General features: G+C 55.3%; 1 protein-coding gene across 2 annotated transcripts in view; it reads right to left on the reverse strand.

The window, feature by feature from the left end:
- Window positions 1–1448: 1448 nt before the first annotated feature.
- The window catches only part of CDC42BPB (CDC42 binding protein kinase beta), a 97500-nt gene continuing 73032 nt past the window's right edge, over window positions 1449–25916 (reverse strand). Inside the window, exons 20-37 of one of the 2 annotated variants that reach the window (XM_032405978.1) lie at window positions 25812–25906; window positions 24254–24333; window positions 20780–20869; window positions 20355–20432; window positions 18738–18843; window positions 17608–17744; window positions 16855–16994; window positions 15579–15660; window positions 14284–14500; window positions 14007–14069; window positions 12258–12854; window positions 9468–9565; window positions 9299–9383; window positions 9077–9194; window positions 8855–8972; window positions 8224–8329; window positions 8070–8140; window positions 1449–2719 (exon numbers count right to left, since the gene is read on the reverse strand). In XM_032405978.1, the coding sequence (XP_032261869.1) occupies window positions 2588–2719; window positions 8070–8140; window positions 8224–8329; window positions 8855–8972; window positions 9077–9194; window positions 9299–9383; window positions 9468–9565; window positions 12258–12854; window positions 14007–14069; window positions 14284–14500; window positions 15579–15660; window positions 16855–16994; window positions 17608–17744; window positions 18738–18843; window positions 20355–20432; window positions 20780–20869; window positions 24254–24333; window positions 25812–25906 (2413 nt within the window). In that variant the 3' untranslated portion in view covers window positions 1449–2587. Of the gene's footprint in view, window positions 2720–8069; window positions 8141–8223; window positions 8330–8854; window positions 8973–9076; window positions 9195–9298; window positions 9566–12257; window positions 12855–14006; window positions 14070–14283; window positions 14501–15578; window positions 15661–16854; window positions 16995–17607; window positions 17745–18737; window positions 18844–20354; window positions 20433–20779; window positions 20870–24253; window positions 24334–25811; window positions 25907–25916 lie in introns of both variants that reach the window. The other variant, XM_032405977.1, reaches the window with a different exon arrangement.

Raw genomic sequence — 25916 nt, forward strand, 5'->3', positions numbered from 1 at the left:
TGCAGAGCTGCGCCCAGAACAAGGAGGGGGCTGCCCCTGGTGCAAGGGGAGGCGACTGGAGCTCGGGGGTGAGGCACCCGGTGAGGCTGGCTGTCCGGGACACCCCCAACACCATGCCCGCCGGGCATTTCAGCAGAAGGATGGGTTTATTCTGGGACGGCAGAGGACTTGCACGGCCGGATAGTCGGACTGGCAAAACCACAGGCAGGCGAGTCTGGAGACCAAAGGGGAGGAGGAAGAGGATGACGGAGAAGAAGGAGGGAGTCGGGAGAGGCGGCTGGGAATGAACGTCCGTGGGGGGGAAGAGGATTCAGGGCGCTGCCGGGTTCTCCCCGGCTGGGGGTTCCCGGAAGAAGCTCCTGCTGCCGGCACAGGAGGCGTCTGCCGGTGGGATGGAGGGCAGGCGGGCGAGGTGGGAGAGCTGCCCGGCCGGCGGCGGGCTCTGCGACCACGGCAGCCTTTACTGCGGCTCACACTGCGCAGGCCCGGGCTGAGCGCGGGCGTGTCCGTCGGAGACTCGGACGCTGGACACCAGCCCCACACCGACCGGGAGCTTGGGCCGACGGGTGTCCTTCCGCGCGGGCACGGGGTCTGGTGTCCGCCGCTGCAAGGCCCGGCCCCTTTCAGGGACAGGTGGGAGGACGGCCGTCTGTGCCCTGTGTCGGGGGTGGGGGGTGTGCCAAGGCGAGGGGAGCAGATGCGATGTGGGCGGCGCTCCGCGGGGCCGGGCCGACGTGGGGGGCACAGGGCGGCGGCGGCCCGTCCCCGAGCATCCCCCGCGCCGGGCTGGGCCGGCTGCTCTGAACTTTGTGCTCGGGCGGGGGCTGTCACTGGCCCCGTGTGACCAAGAACATGCTGGGGGTCTCCGGGCAAATATAACCCAGCCCAGGACAGGGCAGGCCTGTGCTGGGGGGAAATTAGGCCTCCTGAGTTCCGCGGGCTCCTGGTGACTCGGGCCTGCCCCATCCCGTCCTCTAAGGCCGCCGAGGGCCAGCTGCCTCTGTGTGGACAGGGCCCCCTGCTACTGCAGGCAGCCCCACGGACGGGAGGCCAGCCCTGCAGGGTCTCATGGGCGCCCACTGGCCCTGCCCTGCCCGCGGCCCCTAAGGCTCCTACTTCTCTCAGGTTGAAATTCTAACCCCACTGCTGTGGCTGGCTACCTGGAGGCCCCGCAGGAGCACTTGGCCCCGGGGGGGGGGGGGCCCCTTTCTCCCCCCAGTGGCCCAAGCCCAGCCCTGCCTACTGTGTCCGGGGGTCCCCCCACGAGGAACCCCACCATAGACTTGGAGGGCCGGAGTCCTACTCTGGAAACCAGCTCCAGCCACATGGAGACAGGTGCTTTTTGCAGGACCCCCCCCCCAATGACGAAGAACAGTGTCTGCAGGCACCAAGACACGCACAGGGTGACAAGTCATCACATTCAGACAAACCACTGAGAGCTTTAAAACTGCTGTCTTCTGCTTTATTGGCAGGTAAATTGTTCAAAAATGTTCTCACGATTCAATAATTACAAAGACTCAGACTTACATTAAAAAAGTAAAAACCAGAACCCCCAGCAGGTGCCAGCCCCAGCAGAAGGCCCAGGGGGGCGGCGGGCAGCAGGTGCTGGGTGTGCGACACGCACAGGCAGGCCGTGGTGCCCACGTCACTCGGTGCCGACTCCAGGTAAGTGCATGTCTTCAACAGCGTCGCCAAGAACGCCGACCAGCGGGAGAGCAGGGAAGAGCCTGTCCTGGGCCGAAGACAAGCGCGGTCTGCTGGCCAGTTAATCCTAAGCCTTTCACAGGACAGGCCACAAACCTGATTACTCAACACAGCAGCAAGGAAGGGGGAGAGTAAATCCACGGACAGAGCCAATGTGCAGGAGTGTGTCGGGCGAGTCTACATGATGCATTCGGGCACTAATCACAGAGCTCCATGCAGGGGCGGGGCGGGGCGGGCGGGGGCGCTGGCCGCCTCACCCCCGGCAGGCCCCGGGCCGGCGGCAGCCGAGCGAGCGCGTGGACTTCACAGTGACACTTGACGGCTGTGACCGGGAGCGGACTCTCACACACGGGCCCCAGGCAGGGGTGGCTCGGGGGCCTCTGGCCATGGCTACAGGTTCGGCAGAAGGTCTGCAGCTGAGCGTAATGGCGAAGTGAAGAAAGGCCACTGACTGACCTCCGCTTTCCCGTCTTTAAGATTCTAGTGACACTGGGACTGAAACACAACTTCCTACGATTCTCCTAAGGTCCTAGGGCACAGGCTCGACACGGAGGCTGCGTCCGAGCTGCACGGGACACCGGCATCCGCAGGGCCCCACGCGCCTTCGCGGCTGCTTCTGGGCGGGGGAGGCTGGTGTGGTCCTTCGTGTGCAAACGGAACGGCGCTGTCCCACAGCGGTGCGGGTGAGCGGGTCGGGCCTACCACCACCAACCATGCGGCATTTTAAAACTGATCATTATTATAATAAAGATTTTTATCTCCATATCTACAACTTGAGTCTGCATTTGCTTGAACACTGGAGGGTCAGCTCAGTCTTGGCACTGGACTGGGGGCCACGCCCAGCACCCTGGCCCCGTGCTGGTGAGGCGGGAGGCTGGTGGCTTCAGGCATCGTAGGCTGGCTGCTCCAGGCCTTCAAGAGGGAGCTGGCTCCTATGCGGTGAGTTGGGGCTGGGGGGGCCACTGGGGTTGGAGCTGTTCGATGGAGTCGAGTGTTTGGTCGAATCGGAGTCAGGCTGTTAACACAAGGAGGGGAGAGCATAAGAACCAGCCGCCCTGGGCCGGTGGAGGCTACGTGCGGCCGGCCAGACGCGGGCGTTGGGGGAAAGATGGGGCAGCTACTGTCTCCCTTCTGGTTATGACAGCTCTCTCTACGAGCATTTCACAGGGTCCTTGAGCTTGCCGGTGAAGAGATCACAAACCAAAGCCCAACCCGAAAGCCACAAATACCTCAGTAATTATAGTTACCAGGAGGAACGAGCCACTCTACAGTGAAGAAACCAGTCAGACAAGGCAGTCTTTCACGATAAAGTCTCGCAACATGATAAAGCGTGTCCATGAAAACCCCACAGCTCACTTCGTACTGAAGGGTGCAAGTCACAACTTTCCCGCTGGACGAGGCACCAACGAGAGGCGAGCTCTCACCACTGCCGTTCAACACTGTACTGGAGTTCAACACCGGAATAAATTTAACCGAAGAGGTGAAACATCTGGACACAAACCAGAGAACATTGCTGACAGAAATTAAAGATGGCCTAAATAAACAGAACGACATCTCACGTTCATGGATCGGAAGACCAAACATCATTAAGATGGCAATACTCCCCCCCCGCCCCGCAGCAATCCACAGACTCAATGCCGTCCCTACTGAAATTCCAACGGCTCTTCTTTCCAGAAATGGGAAATGGAAATCCTCAAATTCATATGGAATTGCAAGGGGCCCAGAGTAGTCAAAACAATACTACGAAAAAACTGGGAGGAATCACACTTCCCAAGCTTACTCCTTCAAATGTACTAAAAAGCAACAGTTCCCCATACAGCACGGTGTGCATGAGAACAGAGACCAGTGGAACAGAACCGAGAGTCTAGAAATAAATCTATCCTACCATGGTCAACGCCAAGACTATTCAACAAGGGAAACTAGTGCTAGATATCCACATGTGGAAGAATTAAGTGGAATCTCCACCTTACGACATACGGAAAAATAATTCAGATCAATGACCTAAATATGAAGGCTAAAACCGTAAAACTCTTCGAAAAAACAAGAACAAATCATGACTTTGGCTTCAGCAATGAATTCTTAGATATGACCTCAAAAGCACAACCAACAAAAGAAGAAAAACTGGCTATCACCCAAATTAAAGCATCAAAGGACACGATCAAGAAGATGAAAACACAACCCACAAAATGGGAGAAAATATTTGCACCTCACATCAGGGTCAAGTATCCAGATAACATAACGTACTCTTCAACCCAGTAACAAAAGACAACTCAATTTACAAAAACGGACAAACGACTAGACATTTCTCCAAAGGTACAGAAGTCACCAACAAGCACAGGAAAATGATGCTTGACATCACCAGTCATTAGGGAAATGCAAATCAAAACCACAATGAGGTACGGTAACTTCACACCCACCAGGATGGCTATTAAAAAAAAAAAAAAGGAAAGGAAGAGTAAGCGTTGACAAGGATATGGAGAAATCGTCACCTTCACGCTTTGCTGGGGGGAGTGTAAAATGGTACAGCTGTCGTGGAAAACAATTTGATGGTTCCTCAAAAAGTTAAACATGTTCCACGGCAAGGTACATACCCAGACATGAGGACAGGCGCTCGCGCGAATGCGGGTGCACACACATTCATTTCCGCACAGAGCTCGATCCAGCCCCCCCCCACATGCCCTCCGAGGGATAAGGGGGACGTAAAATGTGGTACAATCGTACAATGGAATATTTGGCAACAGAAAAGAACCTACTGACACCTGCTACAATGTGAATGAATCTTGAAGACCTTATGCTAAGTGAAACAGGCCAGACACAAAAGGCCGCGTGAACGTCCGTGACAGGTAAATCCAGAGACAGAACGAAGATCTGGCGTTGCCATGGGCTGGGGGAAGGGAGGAATGGGAGAAACTGCTTGGGGGGGGGGGCGCCTCTGGGGTGATGGAAGTACCTTCATCTTTAGCTGGGGGTTGCACAACTCCGTGAATTTACTAAAGAGCCACTGAATTGTTCACTTTACAATGGCGTGAACTCCACTTACATTCTTTCAAGAGTGTGAACACACAAGATCAGTGCAGGACCAACGGGTGCTCTGTGCCTCAGAAAGTACTAGCCCGAGGATACCGCGTCCTCTGTGTGGTGCTCCAGCCTGGGACTGCTAACCTGAACCCCGAGACACGGGAATGTTGGAAAGACGGAGGACCTGCTCCAGGGGCAAGGAGCCTGAAGCGATGTGGTGAGACCAGGGGCTGGGGTAACAGAAGGAAGTGTGCCAGGCACAGCGCGGACCACTGCCGGCGGCACCATGGTCACACGGGACGAGAACCCTATCCCTGCTCTTGGGGCGAGGCGCCTGGTCTAGCCCACCCACTGATATGGTTCAGGAAAAGTATGTGTGCACACACATACTTACATGCACTTATATGCTGGTCCCTGGGGGGGGGAGCGCTAGGGGGACTTTTCACTGTTCTCCGATTCAAAATCTCAGACAAGCCTTGATTGAGGGACATTTTGCAAAAGAACTGTACTTTTCATAACAAATTCAATGTCATGAGACAGAAAAAAGGCTGGACTCAGACTAGAGCCAGGACTACGGAATGCAATGTGTTATCCTTAACCGGATTCTGGGTTTAAGAACAGCCGGGCCCTGGGCATGAACAGTCCCTGGGAGGACACTGAGGCGCGACGTGAGCCCTGTGATCAGGGAGGAGGCGCCTGCACCCTCAGGAGACACGCACAGAACGGGATTCGGGGCTGTCGTGATGTTGTACCTTCCTTTCTGCTGGGTGTTCCCCACACACCCAACAGGGAGAACTAGGTTAGATCAAGCTCACATGGGATGTTCACTCTAGTATTCTTGCAATTTCTCTGGAGGTTCGAAATTTTCAAAATACACAGTTGAGGGAAAAAAAGTAAAATAAGAGAAATAAACCAAGACCTAAAACCAAGACCTCCCTCTAGAGTCATCAATCGTAGGCAGTTTTAAGAATATTCTATGAAACCTTCCAGGAAAGAAAATTGATATATCACAGCTACTAAGATACGCAAACTCCCTCAGTCAGAGTTGAGGCTAGCACAGCTCTGAGAACAAAGGTGGCCAAGGACAGCACAGGACACAAACTTTACTGATGAACACTGTCAATAAAATGATCCCAGACTGCATCTATTCGAAATAAGAACAGCACATCACGACCACGGAGGATTTGCTCTCAGGACGCAAGGCCGTCAGCTCTGACACGAACAGGCTAGAGAGAAATCCCATGAAGGTGGTCACCGGGGACACCTTTGATGAAAGCCTCTGACTAGTATCTATCACCCCTTCCTTACTGAAAAAGCTCTTCCCGAGCTTGGAGGAGAAAACCACTTGCTTAGCTCGGTGAGACGCTCGCCAGAAAGGACAGGTGGTGTGAGTCTTACTGGAGCCCGGGCGGGGACCCAGAGCCCGTGGTGTCGGCAGGCCAAACCTCCGCTCTCAGGAGCGCCGGCCAGTGCACTGAGCGAGGCCCAACACCAGCCTCTGCAGCCCACCCGCCCCCTCCCCCGGCCCCGGGTCAGAGAGACTGAACTCCAAGGCCACCAACCAAACACGAGTGCTAATCAGAATTCAGCAAGGTCGCTGGACATTGGACAGTCCAAAGTCGCCAGCTTGTATAGACCCCAGCCGTAACCACCAGATACGTAAAGGAAGATTATAGTACCTTCACGATGGCAACAAACCCCTTCAAATTCGTAAGAATAACTTACCACAAATGTGCACTACCTGTAGGAGGGAAACCATCAACTGGAAAGACACTCTATGTTCCCACACAGGCAAGATCAAGACGGTGAATATCCTCCAAATTAATCTATGAATTCAATGTAATCCCAATGAAAAGCTCAACACATTTTTTACTTTTTTACTGTGAAACCAACAAGCTGGTTTTAAAATTTATTTGGAGTGGGGTGCGTGGCTGGCTCAGTTGGAAGAGCATGTGACTCTTGATCCCAGGGTCATGGGTTCAAGCTCCACAGTGGGTGTAGATGTTACTTAATAAATACACTTAAGAGAGGGCGCCTGGGTGGCTCAGTCGTTAAGCGTCTGCCTTCAGCTCAGGTCAGGATCCCAGGGTCCTGGGATTGAGCCCCGCATCGGGCTCCCTGCTCGGCGGGAAGCCTGCTCTCCCTCTCCCACTCCCCCGGCTTGTGTTCCTGCTCTCGCTCTCTGTCTCTTTCAGATGAATAAATAAAATCTTAAAAAAAAAAAAAAAATACACTTAAGAGAAATAAAATTTATTTGCAGAAAATAAAAACAGCTCAGAACCTGTCATACAGGAGGAACAGAGAGATCTGCTGTGCCCAATCTGCTACGGGCTGCACTGACAGAGGAAAGAATCCATCCATTTAGACGGACTGCCCAGAAATAGAAACACGTAAACAAAGGAGTTTAACATATAAAAAAGACATTTGAAGCTGGAGGGAAATAAATGGCACGGGGCCAGGGTGTCATCCACTTCCGAAATAAGCTCAGGTCCTTGCCTACAAACATGCACTGAGTCAGGACAGTCTCTCTCACAGACAAACGTCACGAAGGCATGACACACAGAAAGGAAACCTCGCCAAACTCCTGAGAAGACTACAAGAAAACGTCTGTTTACCTTAGCTAAAAAAGACAGACTGGACTGCGTGAGAATTAGTATCTGCAACAGACTGTGTTCACAGTGAGACGAGAGCTTCTAGGAATCAGTGAGGGGGTGAAGGTGTGCAGCTGGGCCCTGGAGGAAGAAACGCTCAGCCCACGTTTGGAATGACCGTGGAGCTTGGAGAGTCAGCAACATGCGCAGTAAGACCTGCGTTTGCCTTACCCGTTCCGCGCCGGGCGGAGTTCCTGGGGAGCCAGAGGGCAGGGTGTTGGGCTCCCGCACTGTCCCCACTCCCTTCTCTCTCAGATGCGCGCCTCAGCGTGCACAACAATGCTGCCCACAACGGTGGGGTCCGGAATGCCCGAAGAACACCCGAGCCACGCTGGCCCCGCACACCCCGATCCTGAACGGCCATCAGAGGAACGGGGGCGAGAGACCGCTGTGGAAGGCTCTCCAAGATGCACCAGGCCACCTGTGCGCTAAAACGAACGCACCAACCAGTACGTGACATCTGAATATGGAGAAGTACCCAGAGCAGTCTAGAAGCACTCAGGTCCGCCCATCACCAGGCTGCTCTTCGTTCTGCAGTGGCGACCAAGCTGCACCCCGGCCCCCTCTCTCCCGGGCCTGCTGGGCCCCACGCGGTGGTTCCAGGGCGGGTGAAGCCGCTGTCACCACTCTGATTCTCCTCCAACGTGAGGAGCTGCAGATGCTCAGGTGGCGTCCCCGGAACGAGGCAAGTCTTACCTCTTTGTCAAAGTCCTGGTCGGGGTCGGACATACTCCTAAGAGGCACAGCCACCCCGGGCTCCAAGCCACCTACGGGACAAGGACGCTGTCATCTTAGGGAAGAGAGGCCAGAGCCCCCGCAGGCCGGGCCCCCCCCTCGGACACCCTGGTACCTGACGAGGGCCACGAGATGTAGGGCTTATTCCTGGGCAGAGGCTGCCGGGACAAGCTGGGGGGAGCAGGGCCAGGCCTCTCCTCCTGGGAGGGGGGTACGGCACTCTGGGCGGAGAGAAGGGCAGTGAGCGGGCTCTGGGGCGCCCAGGCAGCAAAGTGGGCACCACGGAACACAGCCGGGGTCCTGGGACCTCGCTCCCTAGACAGGGGCGCCAGGCCGATTCTGAGCTAAGAATTGGCAATAACGGTTTTAGTCAAGTCCTAGCTCATGTTTTTAAGTGAAAAATTATGCTACCTGCTTGTATGAAGATGCTCCTAAGAACTCCTTTTTGACAGCTAGTTTCCTCACAAAACACTAACGGCCTGAAACGGTGACAGACACCAAGCCAGTGCGAACGCCCTGGTGTTCAGAGACACACAAACGAACACAGCCGCGGGGAGCGGCCAGGCCGCCGTGAAGGAGAGACCGCGGGGCAGCGGCTCCGGTCTGCGCCGCCCCTGGGCAGGTGGGTAGCCCCGGCCCCGCCCTGCTCCAGGCCCCGCCCCCGCTCCGGGCCCCGCCCCGCTCCAGGGCCCCGCCCCCGCTCCGGGCCCCGCCCCCGCCCGCCGGCCCCGCCCCCGCGAGCTCACCAGAGGCAAGTCCATGAGCACCTGCATTCCATCACCTGGGCCCATGTGGGCCACGTGGTTGAAGTTGGTTGGGTTGGATATCATCTTGGATCTCAATTCTGGGTCTCTAAGCATCTCTCTGAGGGAAAGGAGAGTATTGTCGAGATCCACAGCTATGTCCCAATCCTCTCGGCTCGCCTCCCCGCGCAGCGAGGCCGGGCAGGCCAGGGAGGGCGCGCTCACCGCCGCTGCTGCAGCCTCTCCTCCTCCGGCACCTTGAAGACGAAGCGCCTCTTGCTCCTGGTCCGAAGCATCTGCTTCTTGCTGTTATCACAGGTGTCGGGCACGTTGAGGACTGTTCCTGCGGGAATGCGGAGCGACCCCTGTGGGCCCCGTGGCCCTCGAGCGGGCGGCGCGCCGGCCCCGCCTCCCCCTCCCGGCACTTGCACGCGCCGCCAGGCTCACCCGCGAACTTGCTCCTGAAGTAGATCAGGCGGGGAGGCTCGCAGTTGAGGAGGTTGAGGGTGCCGTCGGAGCTGAGCGGTCTTATCTGTGTCGGAGAGCAGACAGGGCGGCTAGCGGCGGGCCGGGGGGGGGCGGGAGGGGGCTGCCCCGCACCGGCCCGGGGCCTTACCCTCCGCAGGCCGATGGTCTGAACCCACTCCATGGTGCGCACGTCAAACACGTCCACGCCGTACTCGCTGTACACCGTGACGTGAGAGGGGCTGCAACCTGGCGTAGACGGAGCAAGCAAGGTGAGCGACCCACGCGGCTGGCCCACACCTGGCGCCTTCCACCCTGGGCGGCAGCGGCCAGGCCCCAACACCTGGCAACTTCAGAAGGTGCCAACGGGGGACACGCCGCCCTCAGCTTAGGGGTTACAACCGGTTCAACGGGCGGGTACTTTCACATTCCCACTGCAGAAAGAACCTTCGCTTCACAGTTCACACCAACACCGCGCGTTTAACTGCTTTACCATCCCCGGAGCTGAACACCTTAAATACCGCAGTACACATGCTCAAGAGGGTTTGTTTAAAGTCAGCTTTCTCATTTAGCCTCCTTACACAATTACTGCAAAAACAACTGCTTCAGGCTCAACGCATGTGAAGCTGAGGCAGGGGCCGAGCATTCTGTTTTGAGGCAAATTCCTTTAAGAGATGCCAAAAAGTCAGGTTTCTGAGTAAATATTTAAAATCTCCAAACAAAACTGCTGCTTAGCTCTGGGACAACAATCCTGCCCATCTCCGCCCCCAGCTAACCCACCGGCTCGCTCGCTCTGAGACTGGTCCTTCCGGGTGTTTGCAGGCAGCCCTCTGGTGGGCTGGTCCGAACACCTGGGACCAGCTTCCTGGGAGGAGCCCCGGGGCAGGGGGGCCGTTCCCCCTCACCCCAAGTGATGGCATACTGCCGGGGGGACGGGAACACTCCAAGGACCGCCAGCCCATCTGGCATTTGAGGTTTAAGGGGACAGTCCCCCCTTCAGAACTGCAGTAAGACTATCTGAACGGGGAAGGAGAGGGCCTGCCAGGGACAGGGGGGGCGGGTGCACGGCGCGCTGTCGTGTCCCCAGCGCCACCCTGCAGGAGCGCAGAGCCAGGCCGACAGCACGGCTCAGCCTCCGCTCCGGTCCTCCTGCCTTCCAGGCTTGACTTAACTCCCTCGCGTCACTAACTGAAGATGGACCTTGAAAGGCTTCTCTTGATGTGTTGCTGTCAAGTTCCCAATGGGCTGTGTGGTCAGCCCTTCTCTTTTGAATACAAACAGGAAAATGAAACAGGCTTTAGGAAGGAGCCGAGAGGCTGGAACTGGCCAGCAGCCTGTCACAGAAGTGACAAGCAGAAAAACTTTCTGAAGTAATTTTCAGAGGACCATTCTGCACACGGAGGCCCCTGGGGCAGCTCCTCTTACTTGGGAACATGTGGGGCTTCCTTTGCAAGGAGCCAAGGAGTGATCTGTGTGGCTTGCCGATAAAGTGATAAACTGAGGCATCCAGTCTAAAGAAAACTAAATTTAAACATCAACACCAGTGGCGAGAGAACGGGCTGGGGAGCCTGACAGATTGGCGTTTGAGCCGGGCTCCGCCGTGTGCCCCACGCGACGCCCTCTGTCCTCCTTGGCCAGGTGGGACTGACTGCGCCTCCCTACTGGGGACAGGTGAGAATGAACACACGCGAATGCTCAGCCCGGGAGTGGAACGAGGAGGCAACAGTTTTAGTTCTCCAGCCTGAATGTCAGGAACTTATTTTTCGCCAGCTCTAAAACGGATCTGGTGTCTGTACTGTGCACAAAGGGGAAGCGAGAACCGGACAGGGCCAACACAGGAGCTTTAGGTGTGCGTGCCAGTCACACAGCCAGGATGCCAAAAACATCACGCTCAGTGACCTTTCCACAATAAACTTTTCAAAACTTAGGGTTCAGGAGGAAAAGACCCTGACAGGCAGGGTTGCCACGTGGCTCTGTGGCAAGTCCTGTCCAGGCTGCCCTTGAGGACGACGGGGAGCGGCAGGGAAGGGACCCGGCCTGCCACCACCAGCCTGCCTGTCTGCTGCCCTGGCTGAGGGCTGACTGAGTCAAGGAACATGCAGAGGCCCGGAGAGCCAAAGGCCGGTGGATCCTCTCAAGGGCCCGGCGTCCCGGTTCCAACGCCCTTGGGTACTCTACCAGCTTGGCGTGGCCAGCAACGAGGCACACAAAAGGTCATCCTTTTAGGTAATTAAGGAAAAATATGACCCCCACCTCCCACCCCGTCCCACCCCCCATCCACTCAACATCAGCATGTACCCTGTGGCCCGTCTCATCAACCCCTGCTCTGTCTGACCTGCTGCTTCACCGACTCAGGATACACTGAGCAGGTGATCTGAGGCGTAGAGTCTGCTAAGAGTGACCAGACAAGAGTGGGAAGTGCCCCCCCTGGAGCCAACTCGGGGCCTTGGCTCACCAAGCTCAGGCCTTAGAGACTCCTGTCCAGGGACCCCGTTCCACAGAAAGCCACTGAAACTAGGCAAACAAAGGGACGCAGCTCCCAGCATTTCCAGGGACACATCTGTCCCAGCAGGAACTTTACCCCCGCACACTGGAGCTGAATTTTTTTCTGGCTACCAAAACCCTTTAGAGCTTGTTTTTATTACCGTGTGAGTTTATAAATCAGGGGCCCCTGCAAAGCCTGGGTGCTCCAGGAGAGAAAGGCACCGCGGGCAGGAGGCTGGCACTAGGGGGGACCCCCTTCTCCCCCCACCCCCACTGGTCCGAGATGCGCTGTCAGGACTGCACCTTCTCTTGAAGAAATGCACGGGGCCCGCCTCTCCGGCGCCTAACTGCTCGGCTAGGGGAGCTGAGAGACAAACCACAGCAAACTAGAACGCATGCTGACTGTCGAGGTGAAGAGCAGCAACAGGGGTATGGCAACAGAAAAACATATACATACTACAGGCGACAGGCGCCGCAGGCCACATGAGCTCCTGCATGCGTGACCTCCGGCCTTGTGGGTCCACGTACAGTCCCATGTGGCTGAAGCAAAGCAGGTACTCCTCGCTTTTGAGCTCCACAGCACAAAGGGCATCAAAAGACTGCTGTGAGAGGAACGTAAGCGAGGGGTCATTGGGATTTACCAGGGTTAGAGCCTGCCCGTCCCCCTGGGGGCTCAGCAGAGAGAACCCCGAAGGGTAGCCAACACAGAGCTTGTCCTTGAGCGCGGCCATCCACTGCACAGTGCCGGGGGCCACAATTTCATTGACCTTCCTGTGGAAAGGCCTAGTTCTCTGGACCTCATAGCAAAGGACCAGCCGTTTCACAGCTGCGAACAGGAAGGTGGAGGAGCTCTTGTTCAGTGTTGCGGTCGCTATGAGCTGGCAGCCTTTTGTTTCTGGAAGCTTGATGTCGACGTTGCTTTCTGCCCCATCGAAGGCAGACCACGGACAGAGATGGACATGGTGGTTCCGGCCGCAGAGGAGGACGGCCACTTTGTCTTTGGGAGCAAGCTCGATCTGGTAGACTTTCTTGTAGTCAGCAACTCGGACGATCACTGCGGACACAGAAATGCAGTGTCTCACGGTGGCTCCCGAGCACCTGCCCAAGGCGCCAGGAACCTCCCCATCGGCTCCCTTCCCTGCCGCCAGCTCTAGAACACGCTCTAGAATGTGCCTCCACCCCTGCCAACGTCACTGTCCTGCAGATGCCAGGGCAGCGCCCTCCTTCAGAAGCCCCCAGGGGCCGCCATTCTCACACTCCTCCCTCTGCCTCCATGGCACCAGCCACCCCCCCACCAAGCTGGGAGATGCTGAGCGCACTGCGGCCTCGGGGGGTGGATCTGGACCTCCTTCCAGTTCATCCCTGAAGACGAGAACCCTCGGGTTGCATGTGGGGAACAAAGGCCCATCTCCAACCTCACTGGACCCTCAGATAAACTCTCTGAAAGCACCCACCCCCAAATTAACCCAATCTCCCCAATACCCTAATTGGTTAGGATCTGCACTAAGGGCTCTCTGAGCAGAGCCCTTGGTCTGGAACCTGAGGGACCAACAGCCCTGGGTGTGGGCCAGTAGCGGTGGTCACCCCCGGTGATACGCGTTCACACCGGGCTCGGCAGGAAGGGAACGCTGCCCACCATGGAGCAGCTCCTTATTTCTGGGGGACGTGGCCAGACCCTGGCCCAGGGCCCAGGCCAGTTCTAGTCTCCTTGGAATTCTCTCCTGAGACACAGGGTGGTGAAGAGGGGAGACATGGGATACTTTGCATTTCCTTGCTGGGAAGAAGGAAATGTCAAACTTTGAAGCAGAGAAAGGAAAGTTTCAGGAAGGCCTCAGCACGTGCAGGAATTCAGTAAACGATCCTCCTTCTTGCCCCCAACTCCCTCCCCAATCCTCTCCTTGATGAGCCCAGTGAGCACAGTAAGCTGCTCACCTGCCCCCGCCCCGGGGGCTGCTGGTTGGTCTGGGTGCCCTGCTGCGCCCGGGGTAGGCCCTGCCCACCGCTGAGGCACCAGTGGGCACTCCGCCCGCATCTGCCGAACATCTGTCCGTCTCTTGCAAATGACGTTTCTCAGCTGTTTGCCTTTCCCTGTGTTCCCGTAATTCACACATCACTGAACGCCCCTCAGCTCGCGAGGGTTCCTGCCACTGCCCCTGCACCGGCTGTGCGAGCCCGGGAGGACGGGCGGCAGCCCCTGTGCACTCACCGTCGCGGGTCACCTCTATGACGTAGAGCCCTTCTTCTAGGCCGACCACGATCCTGTCCCCATCTGTCGAGGCGGGAGGGGCAAGAACAACACACGAACGTCAGTACTACTGACGCACCCATTCGCCCCTCGAAGCAGACGCACGAACTCCGCTCCAACGGACAACACGGCCATGGCCGCCGCCCGCTGGAGGGCAGATCGGGCACCGCACCCGCTGACACGCTCTGCTGCTCCCTGTTTCTCAAGAGCGCGGCCCCACACGGCACCTGGCACGCACCCACGACGGCGGCGCTCAGGACGGCCTTGATGAGAGGCAGCGTGCTGTCGTAGGCCTCCTGCGGGACATGCACCACCTGGTTCCTCAAGCGGTTCTTGTGGAGGATCGACTGCAGTCCTTCTAGAATCCCAACCCACTTCCTCTTTTCATTCTCATTTTCTGTCAGAATGAGCAGTGAGCTGGTCTTAGAAGGTGTCCCTAAGAGAGAGGCTGTCACCTTCGTGACAGACAAAGAAAAGAGCCATAAGACAACCAAAGCACAGCACACAGACGCCCACAGCCTGGCCTGGACGCCACCTCGCGCTGGAGGGCGTGCTGCCCAGCACTCTGGCTCAGGGCGACTGCTCAGTCCCGATTCTGGGGTGCCCACAGACGCTGTGAGGGGCTCTGCTGCTGTAAACGGGCGGGGGCACTGTTATAAACAGGCGCCCTGCATCCCTTCCTTGTCAGATTCTGCTCTGGCCAACACTGTGATGGAGTTACCCCATTTTAAAACTACTTCTTGAATGACCTCACTATAATTAACAACAGAACAGGAAAAACAGAATCTCCCACACAAACGCTCTGCCCACACGTGCTTCCCTGTGAGCGTCCCCTGAGCCCTCAGCAGGAGCCTGGGTGGCGCTGGCTGGTACAGAATGGTCAGCTTTTAAGCACCCAAGGATGGCAATTTTCTGTATCATACGTATGAGGCAGTTTCTGAACAGATAGGTAAGTTCAGGAAAGAGAATTCTTGGACTTCATTTTGTGGTCAGTGAAAATCCTACTGTGTTTATAAAAATTCCCAATGGAGGGGTTGGGGGTGATTCTTTCCCTAATCCACAATTGCTCAGAGGCTTCCTAATGCCACACCATCTAACATGAACTCAGCGGGGGGACCCTCCATCTCGGCCAACAAAAATGCTGCTGGGAAACGTCTACTGATTCCTTCTGTTTTGCTCCAGTTGAGGACGAGTAAGTCTCGGGAAGGGGAACCGCGGGGGCACATTCCATCCATAAAGGACCACGGGGCGGCTCCCAGCATCAGGCACGCTGTGACTGCACATACAGACCAGGTGGGGTGCAGGACAGAAGGCAGTACTGGTGACGTGGGGGAGGCAGGGCCCTGGGGAGGAGGGACCCCAACATGAGGGACGGCATCTGGAGCAAGACAGGAGGCGGAGGAACAGGAGTTCTGGGTCTGCTGGCCCCTTACTATGGCACAGTGAAATGCTCCAAAGAATTGTTCCATTTTAACCACGAGCTTTCCTTTTTAGGATTAACGAAACATCTCCAAGGAACAGAGAAAAGCATACCCTGAATATACACGGAATATCTCGGCGGGAAGCATGTATGACGTCTGAGGCCAGGACTGAGCTCACCGAGAACTCCTCATCTCTGGTAAGAAACAGAACACTTGGAACATCAGAAAGAATGTGCACATGGGCCTGTCCCCCGCCCCCCAGTGCTACAAATCTCCTGAGAAAGGATACTTCCACGGCTCTACTTTCTAGAACATATGGTTGGCCCCTTGCCTCCAGCTGTGTAAGAAAGCGCTTATGCTGACAAAGCCCACAGACTCGAGAACCCTGCAGGTGTTTCAGTGATGAGGCACGTGTGAGAATAAAAGCCCTTTCCCTGAGCCACATGGTTCTGGTCTGTGCCAGATGCTTCCAGCCACATACACATCGCTGATTTGGCCCATACTTGGCTACAGTCAAGTGGCCGCCTGGTGACGGCTTCTAAAGAACGGGACGCGACCTGCGGAAACAGCCGTGCAAGCCCCACGTCCAACACTCCGAATCCTGGGCTCCACCTGCCCATGGGCTCTTGGCCACCAGGCCAGGGCCCACCTGCGCCCAGTGACGGACGAGCAGGATCGACTGGGGATGTGGAAGTGGGAGCCGCCGTGGAGGTGACTCAGCTACACGTCTGTCCCTGGAGCTGTCGTCGGGGGCACCGCAGCCCGTGGCCCCCCAAGCACCAGTGCGGAGACTGAGGTGCCAGGCCCTCGCCCAGGTCAGGGGCAGACGGGACACCAGGCCCTGTGCTGAGCGTGCGCCTTCTAGGAACTGCTTTGATCTTCACAACCAACCTCCGACCTAATGATGTAATCATGCCCATTTTACAAATGGGGAAACACAGAGCTGGACGCTACTCCTAAGAGAAGCCAGGAGGGAGGGAGCATGCTACGCCGTCTCTGTCTGCCGGATGCTAGGAAGGCAGGGGATGAGAGATCCGTGGTCACGGAGGGTGTCATGCGGCAGAACCCCGGGCTCTAGGTTTCTGTCACAGACAGGATGTGCGGGTGCCAACACCCTGGGCTGGGCAGTGTGTTTCTGGGAAACTTCTGTTCTTGGGGCAAATGGTCTCCTTAAGTTAAATACCTATGTGCCAAATTGTTGAGAGCAAAAATACCCACACAGGGAAATTTCTACCACGCACGTCAAGCACCTGTTTTTAGAACTGCGTGATGACCGAGGATGTGAAGGTATAAATGAGGTTAAAGATTACCCAGCAACAAACTCCCATTTTGGGCTAAAGAGAAGTCAGTCAGAACTCACAGAACAGGACGGAACACACAGAACAGACCTGAGGTCCAGGACCTGGCTGGCGACAACACCAGGCTGGGTGGACTTTCCTTCGGGCAGGTCATAGAGAAAGAGCTTGCAGTCACAGACCACTGCGTAAGCCCGCTGCCATCCTTTCTTCACCCCAGTGGGCTTCGGGACCTACAGATAACAGTGAGCACGTTCCACTGGGCCAGAAAGGCCAGGCCCCGGGCCCCAGGAGCCTCCTTGCTAAGGGCTTCCGTCCAGCTCCCGCGTGGCTGGCCTGCTTCTCCAGGGACAGCGCCCCCCCCGCCATGACCCTCCCGGGCTGGCGGCCAGAGCCGGGTCTGAGCCCAGGAAGACTCAGGGCATGACTGGGGAGGGGTCCACACAGGATAAAAGGTGATGCAGGGGACAAAATGGGCAACTCAGCGAACAGGTGTGTTCACACCACACACACAGCATCCTGGAATGCCACAGCTCTGAGGCTGTCCGGACACAGCGGTTTTAAGACAGCACTCGGCTCTGGAACCATCTCTAAGTGACCGAAAGGTGGGGACGAGGGGCTCCGGAGGACTGAGCATGTTTCTGGGCTCCTCAGAGCCCGGGGGGCCTGAATGCCTCACTGCCCAAGAGGGGAGGAATCCCAGGACCAGCACAAAGGTCACTTCACAAAGCAACCAAGGTCGGCTGTCGAGAGCAGTGCAGTGTGACTGTGGGTCATCACGACGGAGACAGGGAGAGCGGAGCTGATGCAAAGTGCCCTCCCCCGCCCGGGCCTTCACGCTCCTACCTTGACGTAGCCCTTGTAGGCCGTTCCTATGCCTCTCTGCACGTCCACGCCCAGAGGCCGCTTGGACTGCTCGGGGGGGATGGGGCACACCTGCGGAGCACTCTCTTTGCAGGACACGTGGCAGGCAAACGAGCACACTGGAAAAGGGAAGGAGCACCGCCATCAGAACCTGCTGCCTCCAGAGCAGAAGCCACGGGACAGCGTACACCACAGATGCGGCCACGCAGTAATCCCCACATCACGGGAACGGCCCCGACACCCAGTGGAGCGAACGGTTTCTGGAACAGTCCCCACAAAGCCCAGGGACTCTGGCACTGAGCGGCCCTCGAGCATGCTCGTGGGGGCCCTGACATGGGCGTGAGGGCTAGCGCGGCGGCGTGGCCGCAGGGCCGTGCATGCTGCTCCCCCAGGAAGCCGGGCCTCACGCCCCATAGCTCCGTCCCCACCTCGCCTGCGGAGGAAACCAGCTCAGGCGTGTGACCAGGCAGGGGCTTCAGGGACAGACGGGGCTCCTGGCAGCCGAGCAGAAGGCCTGCCAGGGAACAAGGAAAAGGCTTCTGCGGCCAGGTAGACGCACACAAAGCTGCTTTTGCAGAGCAAGTCCCCCTGTGACCAGCTGCTGTCACTTGTCATCGCGTGTGGCGCCAGCTGGGGGCCCGTCTGTGAGACGGGCGATCGCACCGCACCGTCGTGTTGCCGGATGGGAGTGCGGCACAGGGCAGTGACGCGCCCAGAGGTCACAAGGCCAACAATGACACCAGGAGAGACCAAACACCGGCGCTTACCCTCAGATGACGTGACGGGGAGGAGCGTAAGGTTCTGTTTACTCTCTGCTCTTCCTGATTTTCCAGAAGGACCGTGGACATTTCATTTCATAGTAAACAAGAGCCCACGGATAACCTGGGCCACCCTGTGGCCCTGTGCTCTCCCGCAGCCGCAAGGATTTGGGACTGTGTCTCCCAAAGCTCGACTGAGTGTTTATAAACCGAAAGAGGGAGACAATCTGCCCTCGGCTAGCTCACCAGTGGCTCCGTATTCCAGCCTCGTCTGACTTTCGAGCAACTGCCCCTCCTGCCCGGGTGCACCGCAGTCGCACACTCTGGCCCCCGCGGCTCGCGGCCGCCACTCACCCTCACAGGCGTAGCCCTGCCGGGTCAGCCCGACCATCAGGGACGTGCAGTGGCTGCACTGTGTGGGGCTGGAGAAGGACTTGATGCTGAACTGGTGGGCTTTCGGCTGGAGGGAGAACATCGAGAAGGTGAGACCCACGCTCTGCGCAGGGACCATCCGTCTGCTTGTGATCAAACCGAGAGACTTGGGCACGACCCCGAGAAGCTGAGAATGCGCAGCTTCACTCTGACGTCTATGTGCTCCTTACCGGTATTAACCAAGGAGTAGTGCTTACCACCCACCGACCAAACGTGAGCCAGAAAAGAAGTCAGCACATGCCTCCGCTGATGAGCGGTCTTGCTCGCGGGAACAGCAAGGGGGGCCGGGCAGGACGCCATGCTAGCACAGCCCGCACGCGCTCTGGGGCTGGCGCCTCGCCTCCTGGGGCTCTTGGGGGCTGGCTGGGGTCACGTTTTGGCGGGGGCTGCCACCCAGGGCTGCGCTTGCATGTGAGACCCAGAGCCACGCAAGAAACGGAAGAGCAGCCCTGTTCCTAAGAGCAAGGGCCTGGACGGACCTGCCGCCCCTTGTTGGGAGGGCGGGCACATCACGACACGATCCACAATGGAATGAAGGGTGAGGCTGAACAGAGGAGCAAGCTGGAGACATGCAGCACGGGCAGTGTGTAAAGCTCCGACATAGCAAAAGAAAGGCTCATTACTCAGGGACACAAATACTACGGGACCATGTGTAAGAAGCAAGGGAGTGGGCAACACAAAATCCAGAGGGCAGCCCCCCTGACCCCTGACTCTACGGGAATCGAAGCCCAAAGCCTAACAAAATCAAGTGTCTAAGTTGGCCCGCTGTCTATGGTTGGGGCCATGCCTCGTTAAAGGAGAACGAAGCATCTAAGTGCATCAAGCCAAATGCTTGCTAAGCCGGAAACTTCGGGCCTCCTCACGAGAGCCCTGGGAGCTGGCGCGAGGCCCCCACATACACTTCTGGGGAAGACAAGGTACAGAAGTGCACGCTGGGTGCTGCTCCGCTTACTCTGGGGGAAACACCCTTCCACGGACCCCAGGGCTCTCCACCGCTCCAAGTGCAGACGGACAGATGGAAGTCAGCCGCGAGCAGCGCGGTGTGGACACGTGACCAGAGCGGTCACTGCCAGAGAAGGGAGTACGATCTGGGAGATGCAGGAGAGGAGACCGAATTCCGAAATTTCCAATTAACATGTGACCATGTGTCATTCACTGGTTGAATTAAGGAGACACAGGGTCAGGGGCACCCGGGTGGCTCAGTGGTTAAGCGTCTGCCTTCGGCTCAGGTCATGGTCCCGGGGTCCTGGGATCGAGCCCCGCATCGGGCTCCCTGCTCAGCTGGAGCCTGCTTCTCCCTCTGTCCCTCCTCCTGCTTGTGCTCTCTCGCACGCTCTCTCAAATAAATTCTTAAAAAAAAAAAAAAGAGAGAGAGAGAGAGAGACAGGGTCCTGACACTTAGTGGACCACACACTGCTCACGGCAAACCATTACTAGGACACCAGGGTCTCGCTGTGCATACATAAATAGTAAGCCTTATTATTCAAAGTTCCCTCCTAAAACTGAGAAGGCGGCACGGGTGCAAAGCCAGGCCCCTACCTTTGGTCCGGCCAGAGCGAGGGGCTGCGTGGTGGGCAGTGGCACAGGGGGTGGCCTCTGCGTGGCCCGAGCCATGTCCTGGGGACAAGCAGGGACAGGTGAGCATCCTCTGAGCTCGATACTGCTCTTACATATCACACCCTGCTTGGGATTCGTTTCTCTCTAGAACTGATTAATAATGAATGGCATTTTTAATTTCCTACGTTGTTGAGACATCGGTCAGAGCAGCCCTCGCCCAGCTGATACATGACAATAACAACTGAGACACAAGTCGGGCTCGCGGCTGGCAGAGGGTTCTGCTACAGGGTGCGAGGGAGGACCGGGGGCCACCCTGGCATGAGCACACCCTCTGCTCATCAAGGGCACGGGCGGGGAGGGGACCCTTCCGAGGGCTCACAGGGGGGCAACAGGGCAACACTGCTTACTTCCTGCTGGTCTGTGCTTGCGGCCACAGAAACCGAAGGGGACACCTCTGGCTTCGGAGCCTGGGTCTCCTGCTCCCCAGCTGAGCTGCTCTGTGAAAACAAAGGCGGAGACACAGTGGGAAGGAGAGAACTTCCAGAGAAGTCAGACTCTGATTGCACGGTCTGTCCCACTAGGGACCCCGGGTCCCACCCAGGCCCGTACTCCCATCACGTCCCATCAGAGTCCACTTCACTCACAGCTGCGCTGCCTTCCCCCAGGGCCACTGCCCTTGGCATTCTAAGACCAGAGTGGTGACCGCGTGGTCTCACAAGCCACGGTCATCGCCAAAGGCCAGAGGCCACCTGCCTCACCCTCCACCCGCAGCCCTGACCGCCCGTTCTCCCCGCCGCCCCCCATTTAAGGGGCAGGAACCGGAAACCGCCGACCCACTGGTCTCGTTCAGAAGTGACTTTATCTATATCTGGTATCGTTAAGATAAAGGAGTCCAATACTTTTTAACCTCATTTCAGGGGCCAGGAAGAAATTCAGACATCAACAGGGGTCTGGGGCCTATGACCCAGAAGTAAGAATTTCCCTGAAAGTTCTACAACACAAGGAGGCAATGTTTTGTTCTAAGAACTCAAGATTCCCAAATTAACTTCACAATTTGAAACTGAAGCTAACGCTTTGAATCTAATTTGAAGCTCATTTTAAAACAACTTGAAAAGGACCTCATTTTGAGTGTTCCTGAAGTTATTTCCTCACGAAAGGCTGTGGTACTTGCACAGACACACATCAACTACGTACTTATGCTCAGTAAGTGCTAGCACCGAGACGCAGAGGTAGCCGGAAGGTTCCTACGGGAGAAGCTGACAGCTTTATCTTATGTTCCACATTGAAACCCCAAGGAAGCAAACCAGAGAAACACTTTTTAAAAGTTGTAATTAATGAGGTTCCTATATAAGGAGCCGAATTCAGATGGGACGGTGGTGTGTGCATATGAACACATACAACTGTGTACTGCGGTATATTTGAATCTGTTAACAAATTCACCAGGGAAACGCTACATCAATTAGCTAATCATCAAAGTACAAACTAAGCAAATTTCTCCCATAAATAAGGTGTATTACACGCATTAGAGTTCCATCTCTAGATAAACGAAGAGTAAAAGAATATCAGGTAACTGAATTTCTGCCATGGAACAGCCTGGCTAGTCTCCCTTGGTTGGGGAGTCCAAGGATGGGAATTAGGAATGAGGAGCCGTCCACATCTGAGGGCTGCTAGGGACACAGGGAGGGCGGCGGGGGGCCAGCATGGGCAGTGACTTACTTCTTCCTGAGAGGCTGGCAGAAGATGTGGGGACGAGGCAGAGTCCTTGATTGCGACAGATGGGAAGCATCACTTCCCGCCCAATGAACCCTTGCACAAAAATACACTGATTCCATCACCATGGCCAACACTGTAGTATTTAATGTGTTTGTACAGAGAAAGCAGGGTAGAAGCTTCTAAAAGATGATCCTCAGGTCTGGAAACACCTCCTGACAAACCCAGACTCTGACCAAGGATTTTTTCTTTCCATCAGTGAATGTCCTTCCTCCTCAAACCACAGAGGGAAGGAGGGACAAAGACCAAACAGGGAGACTGCAGGAGCGCCGGCTGCCGCATACGGCAGCCTCTGTCCAGGTGCGAGATGAGACCACCTCCCCAAGGACCGCTCCTCTTGGACTAATCCTGCGGAAATGCCTTGGCTCTCCGGGCCACCTCCACCTGGTAAGGACAGCCGCCCCCGGTCCACCAGGACGTGCCTGGCGCTCCCGCAGTGGGAGACACATGGGCCTTAAGAGGCAGCAGGTTTCTGAAGGAACCAGCTTGTGAGGACCGGGTAAAGCTACCTGCTTCTTAAGGAAAACTGAGGACTTTAGGGAAAAGACAAGCATCACTAATTTGGTAAGAAACCATTTTGACAGGTGAATAGAAGCAGGTATGGGAGAGTGGTAGGAGCAATACACACCTGCTTGATTTGGTAATAACTGATCCTAGGCAAGGACTGCTGCCGGACACCAGCCCGCAGCCATCCCAAAGTCCCAATGCTTATGAAGGGGTGGGGCGGGGTCTGGCGGACACCACCTCACCCTACTGATGAAGCCTGGCATCCCCAACCCTACACACATGGGAAGTACCCAACATCTCCTGCACAGAATCCATGCCAAAATGTTTAACCCGCTTCTAATCGCGAGGAACTATCAGACAAATCCAGAACATAGGACATTCTGCAAGACGGCTGGGACGGCCACTAGAGAAATACAAACGCTATAAAAGCTGGGGTGGGGGAGGAGTGGGGGCGCTGTTCCAGATCCAAGACAGATGCGACCTATGGGCTCTGGCTGGATCCTGACCGGGGAGGCCAGCCAGCAGTAAAGGACTTCGCTGGGCAACAAGGGAAACGTAAATGTGCGCTCTGCTTGGGCTTCAGCGGAAGCGTCCTCCGCACTGCAGTCCTGCGAGAACACCCTCGTCTCGGGAAACAGACCCTGGAGTGTTAGGGGACGTGTCTGAATACCGGTGAGACAGCTATATGCTTACTGTACTTTCCTTCAAGTTTCCTGCAGGTTTATAATTTTCTAAATAAAAAGTTGGAAATCAAGAAAAACAATGACGCTTTATCAGAAATCCCATTAATGAGATCTGCTTTCATTATTTTTACTTTCTGGCTCGTTTCAGGGTTTGCTAGTAAGGGTCCACCCCTAGCATTTTGGAAAGAGAGGGAGAGACTGTCCTGGGTATACCCGCAGCGCACGCGGGGACGAAGCGGGGCTCACGCGGCTCCGACCTACTCCCGGAGCGGAGGCTCGTCACACTGAGCGCCAACACCAGGCTGGCGACGGGGTACCCGGGGCTGGACTGCTCTCATAAACCACTTTCCTCCACCCGTCCTTAAGACCAAACTATACAGCCACACAGGACTCACTGAAAGGTTCATGAGGCTTATTCATTTACTGCGGTATGAGAATTTGTATTTTCAAAACTGCCACGGGGCGCCTGGGTGGCTCAGCCGGTTAAGTGTCTGCCTTCAGCTTGGGTCATGATCTCAGAGTCCTGGGATTGAGCCCTGCATCTGCTCGGCGGGGAGTCTGCTTCTCCCTCTGCCTCTGCCTGCCCCTCCCCCTGCTCGTGCACGCTCTCTGACAAATAAATTAATTAAAAACAAAAACTGCCTGAAATACTCAGCACACAGCCAGAGGCCAGCGTAGATTTCTCCCCCGAAGATGCTGAGCACTTTCTTAATCAACTTCCACTTAGCCTGAGGACGCTTCTCTGGACTCATTTCAAATACCTTAAATGTGTCTAACCTCATACACTGACCACCACGTGACGGGTCTGCATGAGGAAAATGCTGTTAGATGCTGTGGGTGGCCCCACATGGGATCAGAGCGTGTCATACTAGCTCTAACTTACCATCAATTCATTTGCCACTTTTAAAAATAACCACTTACTCTGAACGTCAGATCGTGTGCAAGAGGGGCAGTGTTGAAATACTCAAAAATAGAATCCTGAAAATCCGGAAGTTTGAGGCCTGTAAAAAAGAAACAAAGACCAGTCAAGGCAGGTTTAAAAGATGGTCTTTTGTGCTTAGATGAGAAGATGCAACGTCATCATGATGTCAATCCTCCACAAGCTGATAAATCTGATGCAATTCTAGTCACATCTGTTTAGGAGAGTCACCAAGGAAGATGGTCTCAGAAATCCCTATAAAAGGGGGTTGAAAGAGGAGATCTACCAGATATTAAAACAGGCTCCCCAAAACCTCTTTAATCACAATCAAGCCAACAATGAACGAGGAGGAAAATCCAGAGGCAAGACTCCAGTGCTCAGGGGAGTCTCATGTGGGAAGGGTCACATGTGAAATCAGTAGAGAGAGGAACTTTTCAATAACTGGTATCAGACTACTAACTAGCACAGGAAAAAGATAAAACTAGATCCATTCCTCAAAATGTACATCAGAGTCAATTCCACCTGAATCAGTAATCCAAATTTAACAAATGAAACCATACCAGTATTAGAAAATATGAGTGAATTACTTGGGAGTACCTGGGGATTTGAGAATATCTCCCTATGACTCGAGAAAAGAGAAGACTGATAAATTTATTGCACAAAAATTAAAAACAAAAAAGCACCAAAAAACATTATGCTTGGTAAAAAACAAAACATAAGCAAAGTAAAAAAGACAAAAGACAAACTAGGAGAAAAATCTGTAACTTCTATCACAAACAAAAGACTCTTATCCTCGATATACAAAAAGCTTCTAGAAGAAAAAACCTGACATACAAAAAGCTTCTAGAAGAAACTTAACCTGAATTTTAAAAAATGGGCAAAAGATACAAATACATAAAAATTACAGAATAAGAAATGCGAATAGCTCTTAAACATACAAAAAGGAGCTCCATTTTGCTCATGATAAGAGAAGCGCGAGTGAACTCTCTATTTCGATGCTACTTCTCGCCTATTCGGCATGCAGACCCACTCTGCAGGCGAGCCTCTGGGGCGGAGTCTGGCAACGGCTAGCACGAGTGGATGCATGCTTACTCTCTAACCGGCAACCCCGCTTCCAAAAATACCCCCACAGAAATAGGAACTGTCTATACACACATGGCTTTTCTGTGCAGCCCAGCACCGTCCACAGCCCCCAGCAGAGTGCGGTGCAGCATGGCCATGAGGGGACAGGACCTGGGACCACCTCGCACGCCGTGGCCCTACCCACACGCAGAATGGAGCCCCAAGCAGGCTGCCTTGCATAACCAGGAGGATACGGATGCATGCCTTTACACACACGTATTCGCTGTGTATTCCAAGATCTGATGGCAAGGATAAACCAAAGCCTGTGCTTACCTTTGGGGAAGGTATCTTTGAATGTGCCCTATTTCAGAATTTGGGCTTTGAAATTGTGTTAAGTGCTTTCTTTATGAAACTAAAAAAAATTAAATCTAAAACAAAACCATATCCTTAAAAGAAGTTTATATTTAAATAATTCAGAAGCTTGTAATTTTAATTTACCAGTATCTGCTCTAAATTTTTCTTCCATCTTTTTCTTCAAAATTTCCATTTCTTCTAATAATTCTCTATTTTTGGCTTCGGAATCCTTTAGTTTACTAAAATAAA

The sequence above is a fragment of the Phoca vitulina genome, unplaced genomic scaffold (assembly GCF_004348235.1).
Source record: "Phoca vitulina isolate PV1807 unplaced genomic scaffold, GSC_HSeal_1.0 scaffold7, whole genome shotgun sequence".
Lineage (NCBI taxonomy): Eukaryota > Metazoa > Chordata > Mammalia > Carnivora > Phocidae > Phoca > Phoca vitulina.